General features: G+C 32.4%; 2 protein-coding genes across 9 annotated transcripts in view; both read right to left on the reverse strand.

Annotated features, from left to right (window-relative positions):
* Positions 1-2,584: 2,584 nt before the first annotated feature.
* On the reverse strand, positions 2,585-4,581 carry LOC143056089 (uncharacterized). The gene has a single exon (XM_076229174.1). It carries the CDS (start codon positions 3,931-3,933, stop codon positions 2,743-2,745), a length of 1,191 nt encoding a protein of 396 aa, XP_076085289.1. The 5' UTR covers positions 3,934-4,581; the 3' UTR covers positions 2,585-2,742.
* A 3,879-nt stretch (positions 4,582-8,460) lies between these two features.
* LOC143056869 (protein kinase C iota type-like) overlaps positions 8,461-17,591 on the reverse strand; it is a 36,011-nt gene continuing 26,880 nt past the window's right edge. For all 8 annotated transcript variants that reach the window (XM_076230044.1, XM_076230043.1, XM_076230040.1 and 5 more), the window contains 4 exons: positions 17,268-17,393; positions 15,739-15,818; positions 14,337-14,542; positions 8,461-12,341 (listed from right to left, as the gene is read on the reverse strand). In XM_076230044.1, the coding sequence (XP_076086159.1) occupies positions 12,254-12,341; positions 14,337-14,542; positions 15,739-15,818; positions 17,268-17,393 (500 nt within the window). In that variant the 3' untranslated portion in view covers positions 8,461-12,253. The remainder of the gene's footprint in view (positions 12,342-14,336; positions 14,543-15,738; positions 15,819-17,267; positions 17,394-17,591) is intronic.

Raw genomic sequence — 17,591 nt, forward strand, 5'->3', positions numbered from 1 at the left:
AAGCATGCTCAATATGAGATTTCCCCCCCCTTGTTTTTATTACCGATCGTTGTACTTCGGAGTAGATTCAATTTCATACAGCAACGTCATAACCTGTACAGAAGTAAAACCACACAACAATCATGTGATATACTCAGAACGACATGTACAAATCTCAAATTCAGAACAGACAAAAGTGATATTTTAATCTTTTAAAGCCATTACTAAGCGATTTGATGGTCCTGTTGAAATAAATCGTATTTTTACCGGATCGAGTAGCAAAACTTAAAATAACAAAAAACCTCTGAAGAAAAAGTGAAAACCAAAAGCCAGAAAAAAACCCCTAAAAAAACCAAAACAGATGCTATGCAGGGCGCAGCTTTATACGACTGCAGCTGTCGAACCTTTAACAATTGGGGCAAGTATGGACACACCATTCAAGCTTGATACCGCTCTGAATTTGGATTGTGATCAAATTTTTGACATAATATGTGTTTCTGACACAAAAGAAATGTCAAGATCTTACAAATCTATTGCGCAATTAAAGATTTCTTCTTCAAACTTTTCAAAAATTTGGAATTTGAGAAATTTGGAAAAAATATTGAAAACTACTACCGACACCCTTTTTTGCAATTAGTCCAAAACCTTACATTCCTTAATTTACAAGAAATATAAGGAAGGATATCTGAAAATACCCAAAATTGTATGTTAAATGTTATTGAATTACCTCCCTTAGACTGCTTTTAAATTTACTTAATTGTCCATTGACCGTGCAAGGGCTGTATAGCCAGTCAAGGTCGTTAAAAACTTCCATTTGTTGTTGACCAGAAAAACCTCAAGAGTCTATCCTAAATTGAGGTAAGTTATAATACCCTCCAAATGTGGTTTACCATCTTTGCCTCAAGTTTATTGTTTTATGTTTGGTAGTTAATTAGTATAAAGATCCATTTGTTAAATCTTGTGATCTATTCAATTGGCAGGCGCGGATCCAGAAAGGGGGTTGGAACCCCCCTTTTTTTTGGACGATCAATGCATTTGAATGGGGACATGTAATTGGAACCCCCCTTTGTCCTGGGTTAGGAACCCCCCCCCCCCCTTTTTAAAATGGCTGGATCCGCCCCTGATTGGCAATCGCCAATGGCAGTCAGCAGGGTTTAAGAACATCAGATGTTCGACCTGTTAGTCAAATGCCTTTAGTCTTCTTTGGTCTTTTGGAAAATATTATTTGTGCTGTATTTAGACCCCTCTTAAAGAATTTTTTTTTACATGCACACGTATAACAATTGCAGTTTTTATCAGGAGTTCTTTGGTATCTAGACAGTTGTGTATCATACATTATCTTGTATTGTATTTAAGTGTCAGCAATATTCTGATGGGTATGCCCCTTGCAGTAAAAAAATTCGGATAGGTCAATTTTACCAATGAAAGCCCATCCACTCAATATGAACAGAAACTCTACATCTGATAGTTCTTAATTTTTAGATCTGATAGGCCGTTTTTCATGATGTTTTTTCCGATACATATAAAAACAAATCTCCCCATCCCTCCCCACGGTGGCCATTTCAGTTAATTTCTGACAGGTGGCCCACCTGTCAGAAATTAACTGAAATGGCCTAAGGGATACTGATAGCCTTTTTAGAATTTTCACCACTTTCTAGCACTGCCCAAAATTCTACATGCACAGGTTACTAAAGTACTTTTATTTTAATATTCAGAAATTAATTCAAATATGTATCATAACCATTTACTTGTTCAGCAAATCCTTAGGCCACATAGGTCTTTTATCATGCAGTGAATACAAAATTCGCAAAAATTCGCAAAAATTCATTTTCATCTGTATGTAAAATTATTTAATATTTTTTTTCTATACCTGATTCATCCCTCAGTTTTGGGAAGTGTGTTCAGTTGAAACTATATATGTTTTTGTCCAATCACTGCACTTTTCAGATACATTCGATTGACTAGATCAAAATGTAGGTAGGGTACATAAAAAAGAGCAACCTAAATTCCAAATGCAAATACATTGTGCTACTACTACAATTACATGTACAAATGTATATGTTTTTTCACCAGCGTCTGTCCTCAAATGAATTTCTGGACATGATTTCATAGGGAAATTGTAGGAAACAAATAATATCTATTTACATTTAACAAACTAAGTTATTTATTACGATTGCAGAGGTCCGACCCTTAACCATTTATTTTAACAGTTTGGAGAAAAATGGACACAATATTTGTGATTAATACATGCATACAGGTCTGAATTTGGATTATAATTTAATAATTAAATTTTTGACACATATAGGTTTCTGACACAGAATAACTGTAGTCAACAGTCTGCACGGTTAGCCACTAGTCCGATGCCCCAGACTAGTAAAATTTCTTTCAGACTAGTAAGTTTTTGCAAAACTGTTTGGACCAATAAGAAAAATGTCAGGATATTTGTCTTCGGACTAGTAGTTGAAAAATTTTTTGGTGCAGACTTAGTCAAAGAACTTATATATACCGTAAATAAAATTGGTTTATAAATGATTTGAACTTATATTCAATTTTTTGCTTGTGTAAATTGACAATGCCCCCCCCCCCTCCTCCCCCCCCAAAAAAAAGTAATTAAATTATCCCCCTTTTTATGTTTTTGTACAATACACTATGCTGTTGCAAATTAATGCCCCATAAAAAAATAAAAAAGTTATTTGGAGAAATTTTCTGAAATCTTGAGGAGTAACATTTGTACCCCCCATTTTTTTCACCACACTCCCCTTTTTAAATAAGGAAAAATTCTTTCCCTTTACCACATACTCCTGCTTCTTCACTTTTGTAAGCTTCAACATGTTCAAGTTTTTCACCATTATCAGGATTATGTGTTCTCCTGTGTCTTAGATATTGACTATAGTCACCAAACCGTTTACTACATACATCACATGTGTAAGGCTTTTCACCAGTGTGTGTTCTCATGTGTCTATTGTAGCCACTAGTGTAATCAAACCCTTTACCACAGACATAGCATATGTAAGGCTTTTCACCAGTATGTGTTCTCATGTGTCTATCGTACCGAATAGTGTCATTAAACCCTTTACCACATACATCACATGTGTAGGGTTTTATAGCATTATGAATTCGCATGTGTCTATGATAATGACTGTTTTCACTTAACTGTTTCCCACATACATCACATGTGTAAGGCTTTTCACCTGTATGAGTTCTTTTGTGTCTATTAAAAGAACTGTGGTCCTTAAACCCTTTACCACATACATCACATGTATAAGGTTTCTCACCAGTATGAATTCTCATGTGTGTATTATAGTGACTGCTGTTTTTAAAGCCTTTACTACACACATGACATATGTAAGGTTTTTCACCTGTATGAATTCTCTTGTGTCTAACGTAGGAACTGTTGTCCTTAAATCCTTTACCACATACATCACATGTGTAAGGTTCCTCGCCAGTATGAGTTCTCATGTGCCTAACACAAGAACTGTTATGGCGAAACATTTTTCCACAAACATCACAATTGTAAGGTTTATCACCAGTATGTATTCTCATGTGTCTAATAAAGCTGCTTTGATCACAGAACTCTATTTTACAAATATCACATTTGTAAGGTTTTTCACCTGAATGAGTTCTTCTGTGTATGTCACAAGCCTGACGTGCAATAAACCCTTTACCACATACATCACATTTATAAGGCCTTTCACCCGTATGAATTCTCATGTGTCTAAGACAAGCACTGTTAGTGTCAAACTCTTTACCACATTCATCACATTTGTAAAGTTTATCACCAGTATGTATTGTCATATGTCTATAGTAGTGACTTTCGTCACTGTACCCTTGACTACATATATCACATGTGTAACGTTTATCATCAGTATTAATTCTTGTGTGAATGTTGAGTGATCTGCAGTCTTTACCTTTACCACACACAAGACATGGAGAATATGTATTATCAGTATCCATTCTAAAGTATGTGTATAAAGCCCCACTTGAAATATACCTTCTACCACATTCTTTAAATTTAACAGTTTATTGCCGATGGTATGTGTTCTCCATTGCCTTTATTTCTCCTATGATTCTCTATGTGTATCAAACCCAACTTGAACTATACCTTCTACCACATTCTTTGACAGATTTATCGCCAAAGGTATATTCTCTCCTGCCTTTAAAAATGTATTTTTCCTGTGATTCTGTATGTGTATCAAGTCCAACTTGAACTATACCTTCTCTGTTGCCTTTATTTCTCCTCTGATTCATCGAGATAAAGCTTTGAATAAATTGTTGCCCACATAATAAGTACATTTTTTTAAATAGTGTATTATCTGGACATCTTACTCATGTTTAATGTTTCTATGTGAGTTCTACCTCATGTTTTATGTTTCTCTGTGATTTCTATCTCATGGTCAATGCATATGTTTCTCTGTGAGTTCTACCTCATGTTTAATTTTTCTCTGTGAGTTCAACCTCATGTTTAATGTTTCTCTGTGAGTTCTATCTCATGTTTAATGTTTCTCTGCATCAAATGGTCTGCTATTTCACAGTTTTGTTTTCTTTATTTAACAGATCTCTTACACTCTAGTCATGGATTATTTGTAATTATCTGAAAACTTGAAAAAATATATCATTTAATTTTAAAGCGAAAAAAAATGTGTTTACAAATATATTAACAAACATTACAACCCTAATTATGTTTGATGTGATATTTTTCACGATATTAGCTCAAAAATGGTGAAAAATTGGTGAAAATGGGAAAATCATCAAAATTGGGTACTTTCAAGGGGTGTAAAAAAAGATATTTTTTTTTGCCATATACATTGATATATATATTCTTAGCAGTCCAGGGACTTTAACAGAAAGTCCATGTGTATTCATATAAAAAAATGGGGGGGGGGGGGGGGTAGACCTTTATCAGGACTCTGGGACCGGGTGTTTTAAAGCTCAGGATTTCGGGATTGGTCCTTTCGGGATCCAGCCTCCAGGAATTTTTTTTCTTCAAATTTCTGGATGTCAGGATTATTATATATCTGATGCCACAATGGAAAAGTGATTATTGTACAAGTCAAAAGTTCAAGCAGCCGGATCAGCCAGGATTAGAGATAAGGTGTATTATTGGTACTAGGTAAATATCCATATTACAATACATAATAGATATAGGAAGATGTGGTGTGAGTGCCAATGAGACAACTCTGCATCCAAATAACAATTAAAAAAAAAGTAAACCATTATAGGTCAATGTACGGCCTTCAATATAAACATGTTCTTGGGCTGAATATGCTTATTAATTTGCCCCTGTCATAGTTAGTGAGACGGGGTTCGTTTCATGTATGGATAGTAAACCCGGCAAATTGTAACAAGGCCCTGTGGAAGCACAAAGAAAATAATTTAGCCTAATCACTTGAAAAAATCGAGCCGGGCAAATCTCTGTTTGGCTCGAATTTCATCTCGATTGTTTTTTCACCAAACTTTGTATTAATCGTAATATGCAAAATATGTTTTCTATCATTGTCTATTAATATCAACTCACATGTTTTTTTTTGACGATCGAAAATAGATAAACAAAATCAAGGGGCGATAATCGATGAATATCATTATGGAAGCAGGACAAATCGCCATCACCAACTCGCCCCACATTTTTTACAAATCGACCCTCTTGTGAAATGGTTTAAATTCCGTTAGTATCACTGCAAACTCGCCAATCTTTATAATGAAAAAAGGTAAATCTAGATGAATATATAATTTTCAGTTCTGGATCACCATGCACTGCCCTTCTATCAGATAACTATGTAATGTGTGTTAAATGAAACCAACCCACTAGGACTCACAACACAGAAGGCTGGAACAGAAACCATAAGAATGAAAAGCCAGCCTTCTATGACCTCATAAAAAAATTCATGAAGAATCACAACTCCTTCCAATTCAGATCAAGCTTATATGCTACCAGCCTGCACTGACCAATCCATTCTATTTAACATTTGGGGGCAGTACATTGCCGGCAGCATATCTACAATCAAAATATTACTCTAGTGTGTTTATGTATGTATGTATGTATGTATGTATGTATGTATGTATGTATGTATGTATGTATGTATGTATGTATGTATGTATGTATGTATGTATGTATGTATGTATGTATGTATGTATGTATGTATGTATGTATGTATGTATGTATGTATGTATGTATGTATGTATGTATGTATGTATGTATGTATGTATGTATGTATGTATGTATGTATGTATGTATGTATGTATGTATGTATGTATGTATGTATGTATGTATGTATGTATGTATGTATGTATGTATGTATGTATGTATGTATGAACGGACAGAAATTCACAGGACAAAATGTCACAGGACATAAAATCACAAATTTGATAGGACAAAAAGTCACAAATAATTTTTTGTCAATTGTTTGAATATATGTAACAGGCCCGTAGCCAAATTTTTTTAAGGGGGGAGGGGGGGGTATTTGGACTCATGAACTCGACTTTAACAGTCACAATTTGAACATAACGTTGACTTTAACAATGCTTAGTTGTTTTCAAGGTGGGGTTCATCCAAACCCCCTGGCTACGGGTATGTGAAAAAGAAAGATCTTGAAGTATTTTCTTTTTACATGTATTAATTTTTAAGTTTAGGAAATTGGTCTTAAACATTGATAAATGAAAATTTATTAAATTTAAATCATGTAAAGGATATATATTTCTTGGCACAATGAAGCCTTTTAGGTACAAAGCCAGTTTGACATTTATTTTTCATAACAATTAGTTGATCATTTTTTATATTTATTGAATAAATTTTAATAACTAAGTTGCTTTATATATATATAATAAATCAACAAAGTTACAAATCAAATATTTTCAATAGTTGTGTTCTCTTGTTCATATAAAAATAATCTCAAAACTGAATTGTGACTTTTTTGTCTGTGGCTTTTTGTCCTGTGACTTTCCGTCCTACATTCATATGAATGTATGTAGATCCTCCGTTAACGGGACACCACTCGAGTGCGATTGTGTTTAAGTTTCATAACATTGGTTGAGGCAAATTCAAGTTAGAGAATGGAAATGAAAAATTAAGCATTTTCTAAAACTGTAAAAGTGACACCACCAAATTTAAACTTGGTCTCTGTTATGTGCGTCTAAGCATTGTGTAAGAGTTTCATAACATTTATTTCAGACATAATAAAGAAAGAGAACAGAAACAAAAAAATCAGCAATATTTTCATTTGTAAAGGGCATAACTCTAGAACAGTTCAAGTGACGTCACCAAAATTCCAACTTGATCTGTATTTTTTGGTACTAAGCATTTTGTATAAGTTTCATAACATTTGGTTGAGGCAAACAAAAGTTAGAGAACAGAAACCAAATATATGAAGACCTTTTCTTTTTAACTTCTGAAAAAAAAAATTTGCTCCCTCCCTAATCCCCCCCTTTTTTTTCATCACCCCTACCCTTTTCCCAAAAAATCTTTTCCTCAAGTTGTAGACATATTAATCTCAACTCAAATTTCAATTGGAGATGCAACTATAATTACCCATTTAAATACATCATAAAATTCTTAATATAGAAAATTAATATTGCTTAATCAGCATAAACTTACCGGTAATAGTAATTTCTCAATGTAAATTGACAGCTAATCTCCTCAAGACAATACAAAATCTCTTTATACATAGTTTTAAAGCAGTGTAAGTATAGATTATCGGGTTTTCTACACATTGATATCTTAAAATATCAGGCGCGAGCCACAATGTGAACCTTTTTGGCGAGTGAGCGTAGTTAACGAGCGGCAGATATTTTACGATATCTATACGAAGGAAACCTGATTATCTTTTTATCGTTCTATTACTGGTCGTTTCTTTCTCCCTAAGACAGTTTTATGCTTGACAAAAGCAAGCTTGATAACGTCTCCTCTCGCATTGTGACGTCACTGATAACTTCTCCTCTCACATGGTGACGTCACTGATAATGCCTGGTCTCGTTTTGAAGTCTTGATACGAGAATTACGGAGCAACAGAGCAGGGTGATATAGGCAGAGGGAAGAACGATAAGGGAGGTTATATGTAAGACGACAACATAATACCAATATACTACCCCAAAGTTCAATCATAATTTCCTTTGATTTGCACATATACATAGTATGTCCTTATAATCTTCAAAGTTTCATAAAATTTTGCTGAGTGGTTTCAAAGGAGTTGCAATGACAAATTGTTGCAGTAGTATATTGGGGCAAATAAGTTTAAAGGAGCGTAACTCCAAGAAAAAAAACCTGAATCATAATTTCCTGTCAATATGCACATCTACATAGTATGTCCTTATCATCTACAAAGTTCATCGAATTATTTTCAGAGGAGTTGCAATGACAACAACAGGACTGACGGACGGACAGATGGTTGGACCGGTCAACAACATTATACCCTGCTCAACTTCGTTTTGTAGGGTATAAGAAGATATAATTATATATTAATGTGAGAAAGACATAACAAAAATCAGAAATACAAAATTGAAATGTTTATTTAGAAAGAGATTCTTATAATACACTATTTGTACATAGACTAGATTATGTTATGTTGTCTTCTTCTATAACTTGTTCATTATAATTTATATCATACTATAAATATAGTTTTTATCATACCATAGTAGAAATAGTTTCCATCATACCATAGTAGAAATAGTTTCTATCATACCATAGTAGAAATACAGTTTTTATCATACCATAGTAGAAATAGTTTCTATCATACCATAGTGGAAATACAGTTTTTATCATACAGTAGTAAAAATACAGTTTTTATCATACCGTAGTAGAAATACAGTTTTTATCATACCATAGTAGAAATACAGTTTTTATCATACCGTAGTAGAAATACAGTTTTTATCATACCGTAGTAGAAATACAGTTTTTATCATACCGTAGTAGAAATACAGTTTTTATCGTATCGTAGTAGAAATACAGTTTTTTTTCATACCATAGTAGAAATACAGTTTTTATCATATCAAACTGTTAATGAACCTGTCTTATTTGAAAATAAAAATTTAATAATTCTTAAATAAAAATATTTTTAATGAGTAAATCCCAATTCTGTATTTGCTTGGCCTAGATTAATTGATATACTTTTATTTTCTGTTATCATATATATAAATTGTATGTTAATATAAATATTTTGGTTATAAAAACTGTTTTTTCCAAATACTATAAAAAAAAATAAACATTATTCACCGTCGGATTCATATCCACCTTTTGCACCAATTCATTTTACAATTGAATAACTCTATTCTAGCCTCTTTTTGGAAGCCCACATCAAATATTTGTCTAAAATAGCACAGTGGTCATAAGAACTTACATTAATGCCTACTGAGATTCTTACACTGATTTTATTGTTTGTACAGCAAAATGAAAATAAGTTATTGTTCCAGTGAAAATATATTGGTGTACACTACTCACAATATTATCCAATAGGAATTAAGAATTTTATATGATGGGGTATTTTATACAAAAATATGAAAATACTTCAACAACAAAAATATATTTAGCACATCTGGACATAAACTGTATCATTTTCCAGTAACTTTTAGTTTTCTTTAAAAACTTCAGTTTAAGATAGTTTGCTTGTACTTTTAAGACAGAATAAGGTTGTAAAATTAGTATATATGTTGTAACTACTTCAATATGAAGTTAAAAGGTATTGGCTTTCAATTTCCTCAAAGAAAGATTGTCTCAGAATAAATACATATTCTTTATATTATTTCACATTTGTTTCAGAAAATCAATTCCGGTTTTTATCCTGTAAACTGGGAAATTTTTATGCAGTTTACTTCTGCAGTTGTTTTTTCTATGGTCGGGTTGTTGTCTCTTTGACACATTCCCCATTTCCATTCTCAATTTTACTTTCAGATTTTCAATTTAATTATGAGCCCTCTGAATTACTGTTTTAAGATAGTACTTAAATAAACATATAAATAAATCTTTCCTATTAATTTAGTTTCCAGGAAATATACACAGTAATACAACTGGATTGCAAAAGTAACAAAAACACAACTGCAGCAAAAATGTCCTTGTTTACAATAATCAATTACTGTGGATTCATTATTATTCGTTGAATACCTATTTTCGTGGGTTTCATGGGTACAGGTGAACCATAAATTTAAATGTTCAACCAAATACAATTTCTATAAAATTGTCTCCATACTTTGGCAGAACCACAAATTCACATATATATAGAATAATAGGTAGTTTCGTTTTTGATACTGACTATATATCATGTGGAATATCTAGACGAGCCCATTAGGGCCAGTTTAGATATTCAACATGATATAGCCAGTATCAAAAACGGAACTACCTATTATTTTGTTTATTGGTAATTATGATGTCACATAATGTATTGCCTAATATTTTCAGTGATACAGCCAGTACGTTGATACTCGAAAATATTAGGCAGTAAGAACAAAGGGAAAATATACGAATTACCGATAACAATGAATATGCAAGGTTTCTGCAATCCATGAAAATTGATGCCCACGAAAATAAATGAATCCACAGTATTATTACAATGTACGTTATACTATTAAGTTCCACATAATTAAAATACATGTATAAAAATATGATATGTATGAATACAGAGTACTGAAATAGAAAAAGTAAAAAGATCTGTACAATTTATGGTGAATTCTCGTATCACTTTATCAAATAGCTGCAAATGATATTTAATATACTGCTTCAAAGACATCTTAATTAAGTTTGACCTTAAAATGTCATTTACCCGGTAATCTAAAAATAAAGCAACTAAAAATCTTCATTGGTCTTAATAATAAATAAATCTTTTTACATTTTATACAAAGATATCATTATCATCAATTTTCGATTTTTAATATTTCAGATGTCTCCCAACTATTTCATTTCTACATCCATTATAGAGCCTTTTTAAACAGATACTATTACTGCACAGGTTCAGCATTGTTTTGCTTTGGAAATATATAATTGAAATTATCTTTCCACAAACTTTGGGGTCAATTAAAGCTTTTGGAATTTCTTGATGCCAAAAATTATCAATGTTATTGTCACAGTAATAAACATGCACTTGAAAAAACCATGACCAAAGGACTTTAATCAAAAGAGTACAAATACAGTACTATATCTAAACAGCTGACATTATTTGTCATATTCTCTTTTGTTGACTTTTAAATATTTGTTTTCACATTTCATAAGAATAAAACAATGGAAAGCCAACAATATGTTGCACTAAAAATAAACTATTGGCCCCATAACATAAAGGGTGTGTTTGGATATACGCCTGAGGCGGCCTATGGTTACCCATAGGAGGCATATATCTAAACACACCCATAAACTTACAATAAAACTGTGCAGTTGTATGAAATCCTATAACTGATGTTGATTTACTGATAATAAACATGATAAACAATGTCTCTAATACTGTGTGCTGTAAACTTCAAATCAACATACATGTTCAAAAATATGGAGTAAACCTGGAGTTGATTTCACAAATAATCTTACGACTCAGATTGATCCTAAGTATAACGAATTGTTCATGGCTTATGATCAATCTTAGTCGTAAGTTTTTTTTTATGAAAACAACAACAAACTATGACACATATTGTTTTGTTTACATAGAAGTGTCAAGAATACAGGTTTTGTAGTGCTTGCATTCATTCCGATATCTCAAAATATACTTTAAATATTTTTTAAAGTTTAATTTTAATTGTCTCTAATTCTATATTAACCTTTCCAAGTAAAAAAAGATGTGTCAAATAACGGTACTAATTGTACTATAAGTTAAATTTAAAAAGCACTCATGGTAGTTAAATTTCACAGAGAAAATCGACTGATTGTGGATGTTCTATTTCCATAGGCTTCACATGACAGATTTCAAAATCTGAGTGTTGTCACCTAAATCACCAGCATTCATCCTGTTTCACTAGGATTCACTAACCCACATGTTTATACTACCATCTTAGATAAATATTACATAAATTACTTCTAAAACTGTTCAATGAATTTGCCTTTTCAGAATCTAAAGTACTATGGGTAATCTCCTTGTTTGTACGCCAAAATGAAAATAACTTTCCATTGTTTAGAACATTTTTAATCAATCACACCCTTTTGGTGTATGCTTTTGGAAATATTACCAAGAATGCATTAGATTCTGGAAGGGTGAATCACTCTAGTGTTTACAAAAATTTATAAATTTTAAATAAAAGGAAGCACAACCGGAGATTTAATATCACAATCATCAGTAGTATACTGTTGCCCTGTCTTTAAACTGGTTCCCTGTTGTTATACTGTTTCCTCTAGTGACATCAGCAATGGATTAACATATTCAAATCCATCAAATTCTGTTTGATCTATCTCTGATATCAACTTCCTGTAAACAGACAACAAAGACAACAATTGTAAGTCTTTAGAACTTCAATTCTGGGATTTGAATTTTTGTGGTTCATATGATCATTTAAATAATTTTCTTTCCACTTTGTACTAAAAACATCCTTCTTCTCTGGAGCACCAGAGTTCATCTCTGTTTTTAGTGGAGTTTGTGTTGCTCAATTGACTTTGTACTAAGACAAGAGTGCACATGCTGAAATGTCTAGCCTTCTTTACTAATCATTGATATTATGTTGATAGTCCTAAATATAAAGCTTTATTACAACTGACACATAAACTTAACATTAACCAAGATAACTAAACAAGGACCAATGAACCATGAAAATTAGGTCAAGGTCAGATGAACCATGCCATGCAAACAATGCTTCCATACAACAAATATAGTTGACCTATTGCTTATAATTTAAGACAAATATGCCAAAACACAAAAACTTAACACTGAGCAATGAACCATGAAAATGAGGTTAAGGTCAAATAAAACCTGCACGACTGACATAAAGATCATTTAAATATTTCCATACACAAAACATAGTTGACCTTTTACATATACTAGTATTAGAAAAAAAGACAAAAACTTAAAAACTTAACTTTGACCACTGAACCATGAAAATGAGGTCAAGGTCAGATGACATCTGCCCACTAGACAAGTACTGGTACACCTTACAATCATTCCATACAACAATAGACCTACTGCATAAAGTATGAGAAAAACAGACCAAAACACAAAAAATAAACTATATCCACTGAACCATGAAAATGAGGTCAAGGTCAGATGACACCTGCCAGTTGGACATGTACACTTTACAGTCCTTCCATACACTGAATATACAAGACCTATTGCTTATAGTATCTGAGATATAGACTTGACCACCAAAACTTAACCCTGTTCACTGATCCATGAAATTAGGTCGAGGTCCAGTGAAAACTGTCTGACGGCATGAGGACCTTGCAAGGTACGCATATACTAATATATTATCCTATTACTTATAATCAAAGAGAATTTAACATTACAAAAAATCTGAACTTTTTTTTCAAGTAGTCACTGAACCATGAAAATGAGGTCAAGGACATTGGACATGTGACTGACTTGTATCATGAGGAAGTCCTATACAAAGTATGAAGCATCCAGGTCTTCCACCTTCTAAAAAAATTAAGCTTTTTTAAGAAGTTAGCTAACTCCGCCGTCGTTGCCATAGCTTCTGGATAACTATCCCTATGTCGAGCTTTCTGCAACAAAAGTTGCAGGTTCGACAAAAAACCCTTCTTCTCTGGAGCACCCAAGTTCATCTCTGTTCATCTCTGTTTTTAGTGGAGTTTGTGTTGGCTCAATTGATTTTTCTGTTAGTGACTTGGTAAATTTCCATTACATGGATCTTTTAATATATGTATAGGAAATAAGTTTTAATGCTCCTATTAAAGGGATCATAAAGTGTCGATTTGAGTCTATATAGTAAATATCCTTTTAACAACATGCAGACAATGAATTTTCTGTTTGGATTTTTCCTTATACATAACTAAGGAGCATACAATTTCCTGCCGAGTGGGTAAAAGTATGATGACAAGCTCAACAAACATATGAATTCCAATAACCTTTGGGAGCTCATGAAGGATTCTCAGTCATTAAACTTTACGCATCAATACCTTATATAGTTATGGATATAGTAATAGAGATGTTTTCAAAAAAGAGAAAGAAATAAACCAATAAAACCAAATTTAATGTGCCATGTTCATGAACAAATCCCAAGAAAACACACAAGTCTTAAAAAAGAGTACTGTATATATAGAAATTATTGCATTCATTTATTATTGCGATTTTTCATGAATGGAGTATAATGCGATATCAGGAAAATCTGCATAAAGATATATGTAACAGATATTATAATGCAAGTTCCTTATTATTGCGAAAGTGTTTTTAGTCGAATAAATCACAATAATAAAAACCTCGCCATAATTTATGAGTTTAAAGTATTATACATACGGATCATCAGGGGTAAGCTGTACTGGCTCATCTGTAAAAGCTTTATCAAAGTGTTCTAGGTCCCTGTCTGACTTGAGCTCTGGTTTATAGGGGGGTTTGATTTGTTTCTGTTCTAACTGGTCCCAGCTTATAGAACGGTAGAATGGATGTGACATGATGTCACTAAATCCTGTTTGTGGATGACAACCAAGTCTTTCTACAGGATTCTATAAATAGACATTCAAAACATTGGTTGGAATGGAATACAGAGGTTCCCAGGTCAAAACAAAACAGATATTGAGTTTAGTATGGTGTTCATTATCACTGAACCAGTATATATTTGTTTAGGGGCCAGCTGAAAGATGCCTCCAGGTGCGAGAATTTCTCGTTGCATTGAAGACCTGTTGGAGACCTTCTGCTGTTGTCTGCTCTATGGTTGGGTTGTTGTCTCTTTGGCACATTCTCCATTTCCATTCTCATTTTTATGTTCACATGTGAAATAAATGTTGTTATTCTGACATTCTATTTAAAACATTGGTTAGAATGGAATAAAGGTTTCGATGTTGACATGTGAAATAAATCTTGTTATAGCTTTTTAACGAAATTTTCCGTTTGTATTGCTGACTGATATTTCCTTTCTCAGCGGAGTCGAGTGATATTAAAAATTAATGATAGAAACTAAGGGGTGCGTGGCGTTGTTATTGAAATTGACATGAAATGACAACGTGGTCATAGGTAAAATAGAAATAAACAGATTATCAATGGTCTTCTCAATTTGATTGCTTTTCTCACTTTTGCCGTACAGGCTCAAGTGAGAAAATCAATCTCATTGAGATGATCAACAATAATCTTTAATTATTCTGACATAGCAAAACAGTCGGTGTTGCTAAGATGTTTTCAGATAAAGCTCCTTTCATGTTCTATTTAATTTACATTTAAATCAATGTAATTAAAAGAAAGACTCACTAAAAAATAAATGTTCTATCACTAAATCATATTTTTGACATGTAAAATTTATTCTATAGTTACTTTTTCAAATGTTAGGATTATCTAAATATACGCATTATGAAGCAGTAGTTTACAAAAATGTTTTTTTTTAATCTGAAAGTGCAATTCTAAAATATCCCACGAATAATCAGTCTTCTGAAGTCTAGTTTATATATTTGATATTTATTTTGGGGCAATCACTTTTACAAGGAGTCAAGTTTAATTAGGCTAAAAAAATATATTTATTAAAAAGGTTGCATTGACAAGAGAGAGAAGCCAAAGATACCAGAGGGAAATTCAAACTCATGGATCTATTTACTTTTATAAATTGTGACTTGGATGCAGAGTAGTCTCTTTGGCACTCATACCACATCTTCCTATAGTATCTATCATATGTAAAGACATGAATTATCCTTAAAGTAATACTGTCTCTCACCTTGTTCAGGAATCCTTTGAGTATTGAAGCTGCCTTTACTGACAACGACCTAGGAATTCTTATAGTCTTTTCCAATATAACTGTAAAATTATAATAAATGATCATTCATTACAAAGAATTAAAATCAATCCTTAAATGTCATGAATGTATATTGCAAGTGTGGAAATGCCTTACATTCACAAATGAATAAACATAATTAATATAATTAGAAATTGTCAACAAATTGATATGTGCTAACAGTATTGTAACTTTATATGAATTACAAGTAGAATCTATCAAACTAACTGAAGCAGAAAACTTGACATTTAAGGATGTACCCAACACTTTCACTAAAATTAATTTGGCTCGTTTAATTTTCATAAAATTTTGTCAAAGTATTTACTTTGAAACTTTAATAAAAATATAAAAATTTAAATTTTTTTGAACCAACCGTTTTGTCAGAAAAATTACACTGGTTATATAGCAATTTGACAAACACCAATTTTGATCATTGAGAAGCTTAATATTCCTTTTACAACTCAACGTAATTAAAACGTTTAGCTGACTTTACAGAGTTATCTCCCTGTAGTGTTAGGTACCACCTTAATTGTCTGTTCCATCATCTACATCAATGTTTATCCAATAATACAAATATGTTATCGCTATTTTATGAAATTTTCCTTTGATCTTGCTGACTGATAATTTTCTTTCTCAGCAGAGTAGAATGATGTGAAAATTATCGCTAAAAACTAAGGGCGCAAATTCCCCTTGTCAACAAAATTAACAACATCGTCATAGGTGAAATAGCAATAAACAGATTATTGAATTGAATAATTATTTATTATTATTATTTTTAATTTTAGTTTCTTGTGTACAATTTGGAATTTATTATGGGGTTCATTATCACTGAACTAGTATATATTTGTTTATGGGCCAGCTGAAGGACGCCTCTGGGTGTAAGAATTTCTCGCTGCATTGAAGACCTGTTGGTGACATTCTGCTGTTGTTTGTTCTATGGTCGGGTTGTTGTCTCTTTGACATATTCCTAATTTCCATTCTCAATTTTATCATCATGATCATTGGTCATCTCAACTTGATTGCTTTTCTTGCTTTCGCCGTACCGGCTCAGAGAGAAAATCTTTCAATCTTGTTCAGATGATCAATGATAATCTATAAATATACCTATCTATTCTCCTGGTTGACAAGAATATAAATATACCTATCTATTCTCCTGGTTGACAAGAATATAAATATACCTATCTATTCTCCTGGTTGACAAGAATATAAATATACCTATCTATTCTCCTGGTTGACAAGAATATAAATATTATATCTATTCTACTAGTTGACAGCTTTGAATGCCGACATACCCTCTGCATTACATTTTGAATGCCCACATACCCTCTGTATTACATTTTGAATGCCCACATACCCTCTGTATTACATTTTGAATGCCCACATACCCTCTTGCATTACATTTTGAATGCCAACATACCGTCTTGCATTACATTTTGAATACCCACATTACCCTCTGTATTACAATACTTTACCTTGGAAGAGGTAATCTTCTGTGTTTTGGTCAGGGTTCTCTGCTCCGCCCACCACATCAAAGGGGGATCTGCCAGCCAACATTTCAAACATAAGAACCCCTAATGCCCACCAGTCTACACTAAAATCTGTGAATAGTGTATTAAATTATTAATTAGAGCAATATTTGTAAGTCAATCCAATAACATCATTAAAATATTCAATCAACCAATACCAAACAAAAGCAATGTAGTAGATGCAAAAATACAAGACTAGCTGTTTAATCAGCTGGCGATGTTCAAAAGAGATCAGACAGATTTAGTAAATGTATATACAACCTGTCCAAC

This window comes from Mytilus galloprovincialis, chromosome 13, assembly GCF_965363235.1.
Source record: "Mytilus galloprovincialis chromosome 13, xbMytGall1.hap1.1, whole genome shotgun sequence".
Classification (NCBI taxonomy): Eukaryota; Metazoa; Mollusca; class Bivalvia; order Mytilida; family Mytilidae; genus Mytilus; species Mytilus galloprovincialis.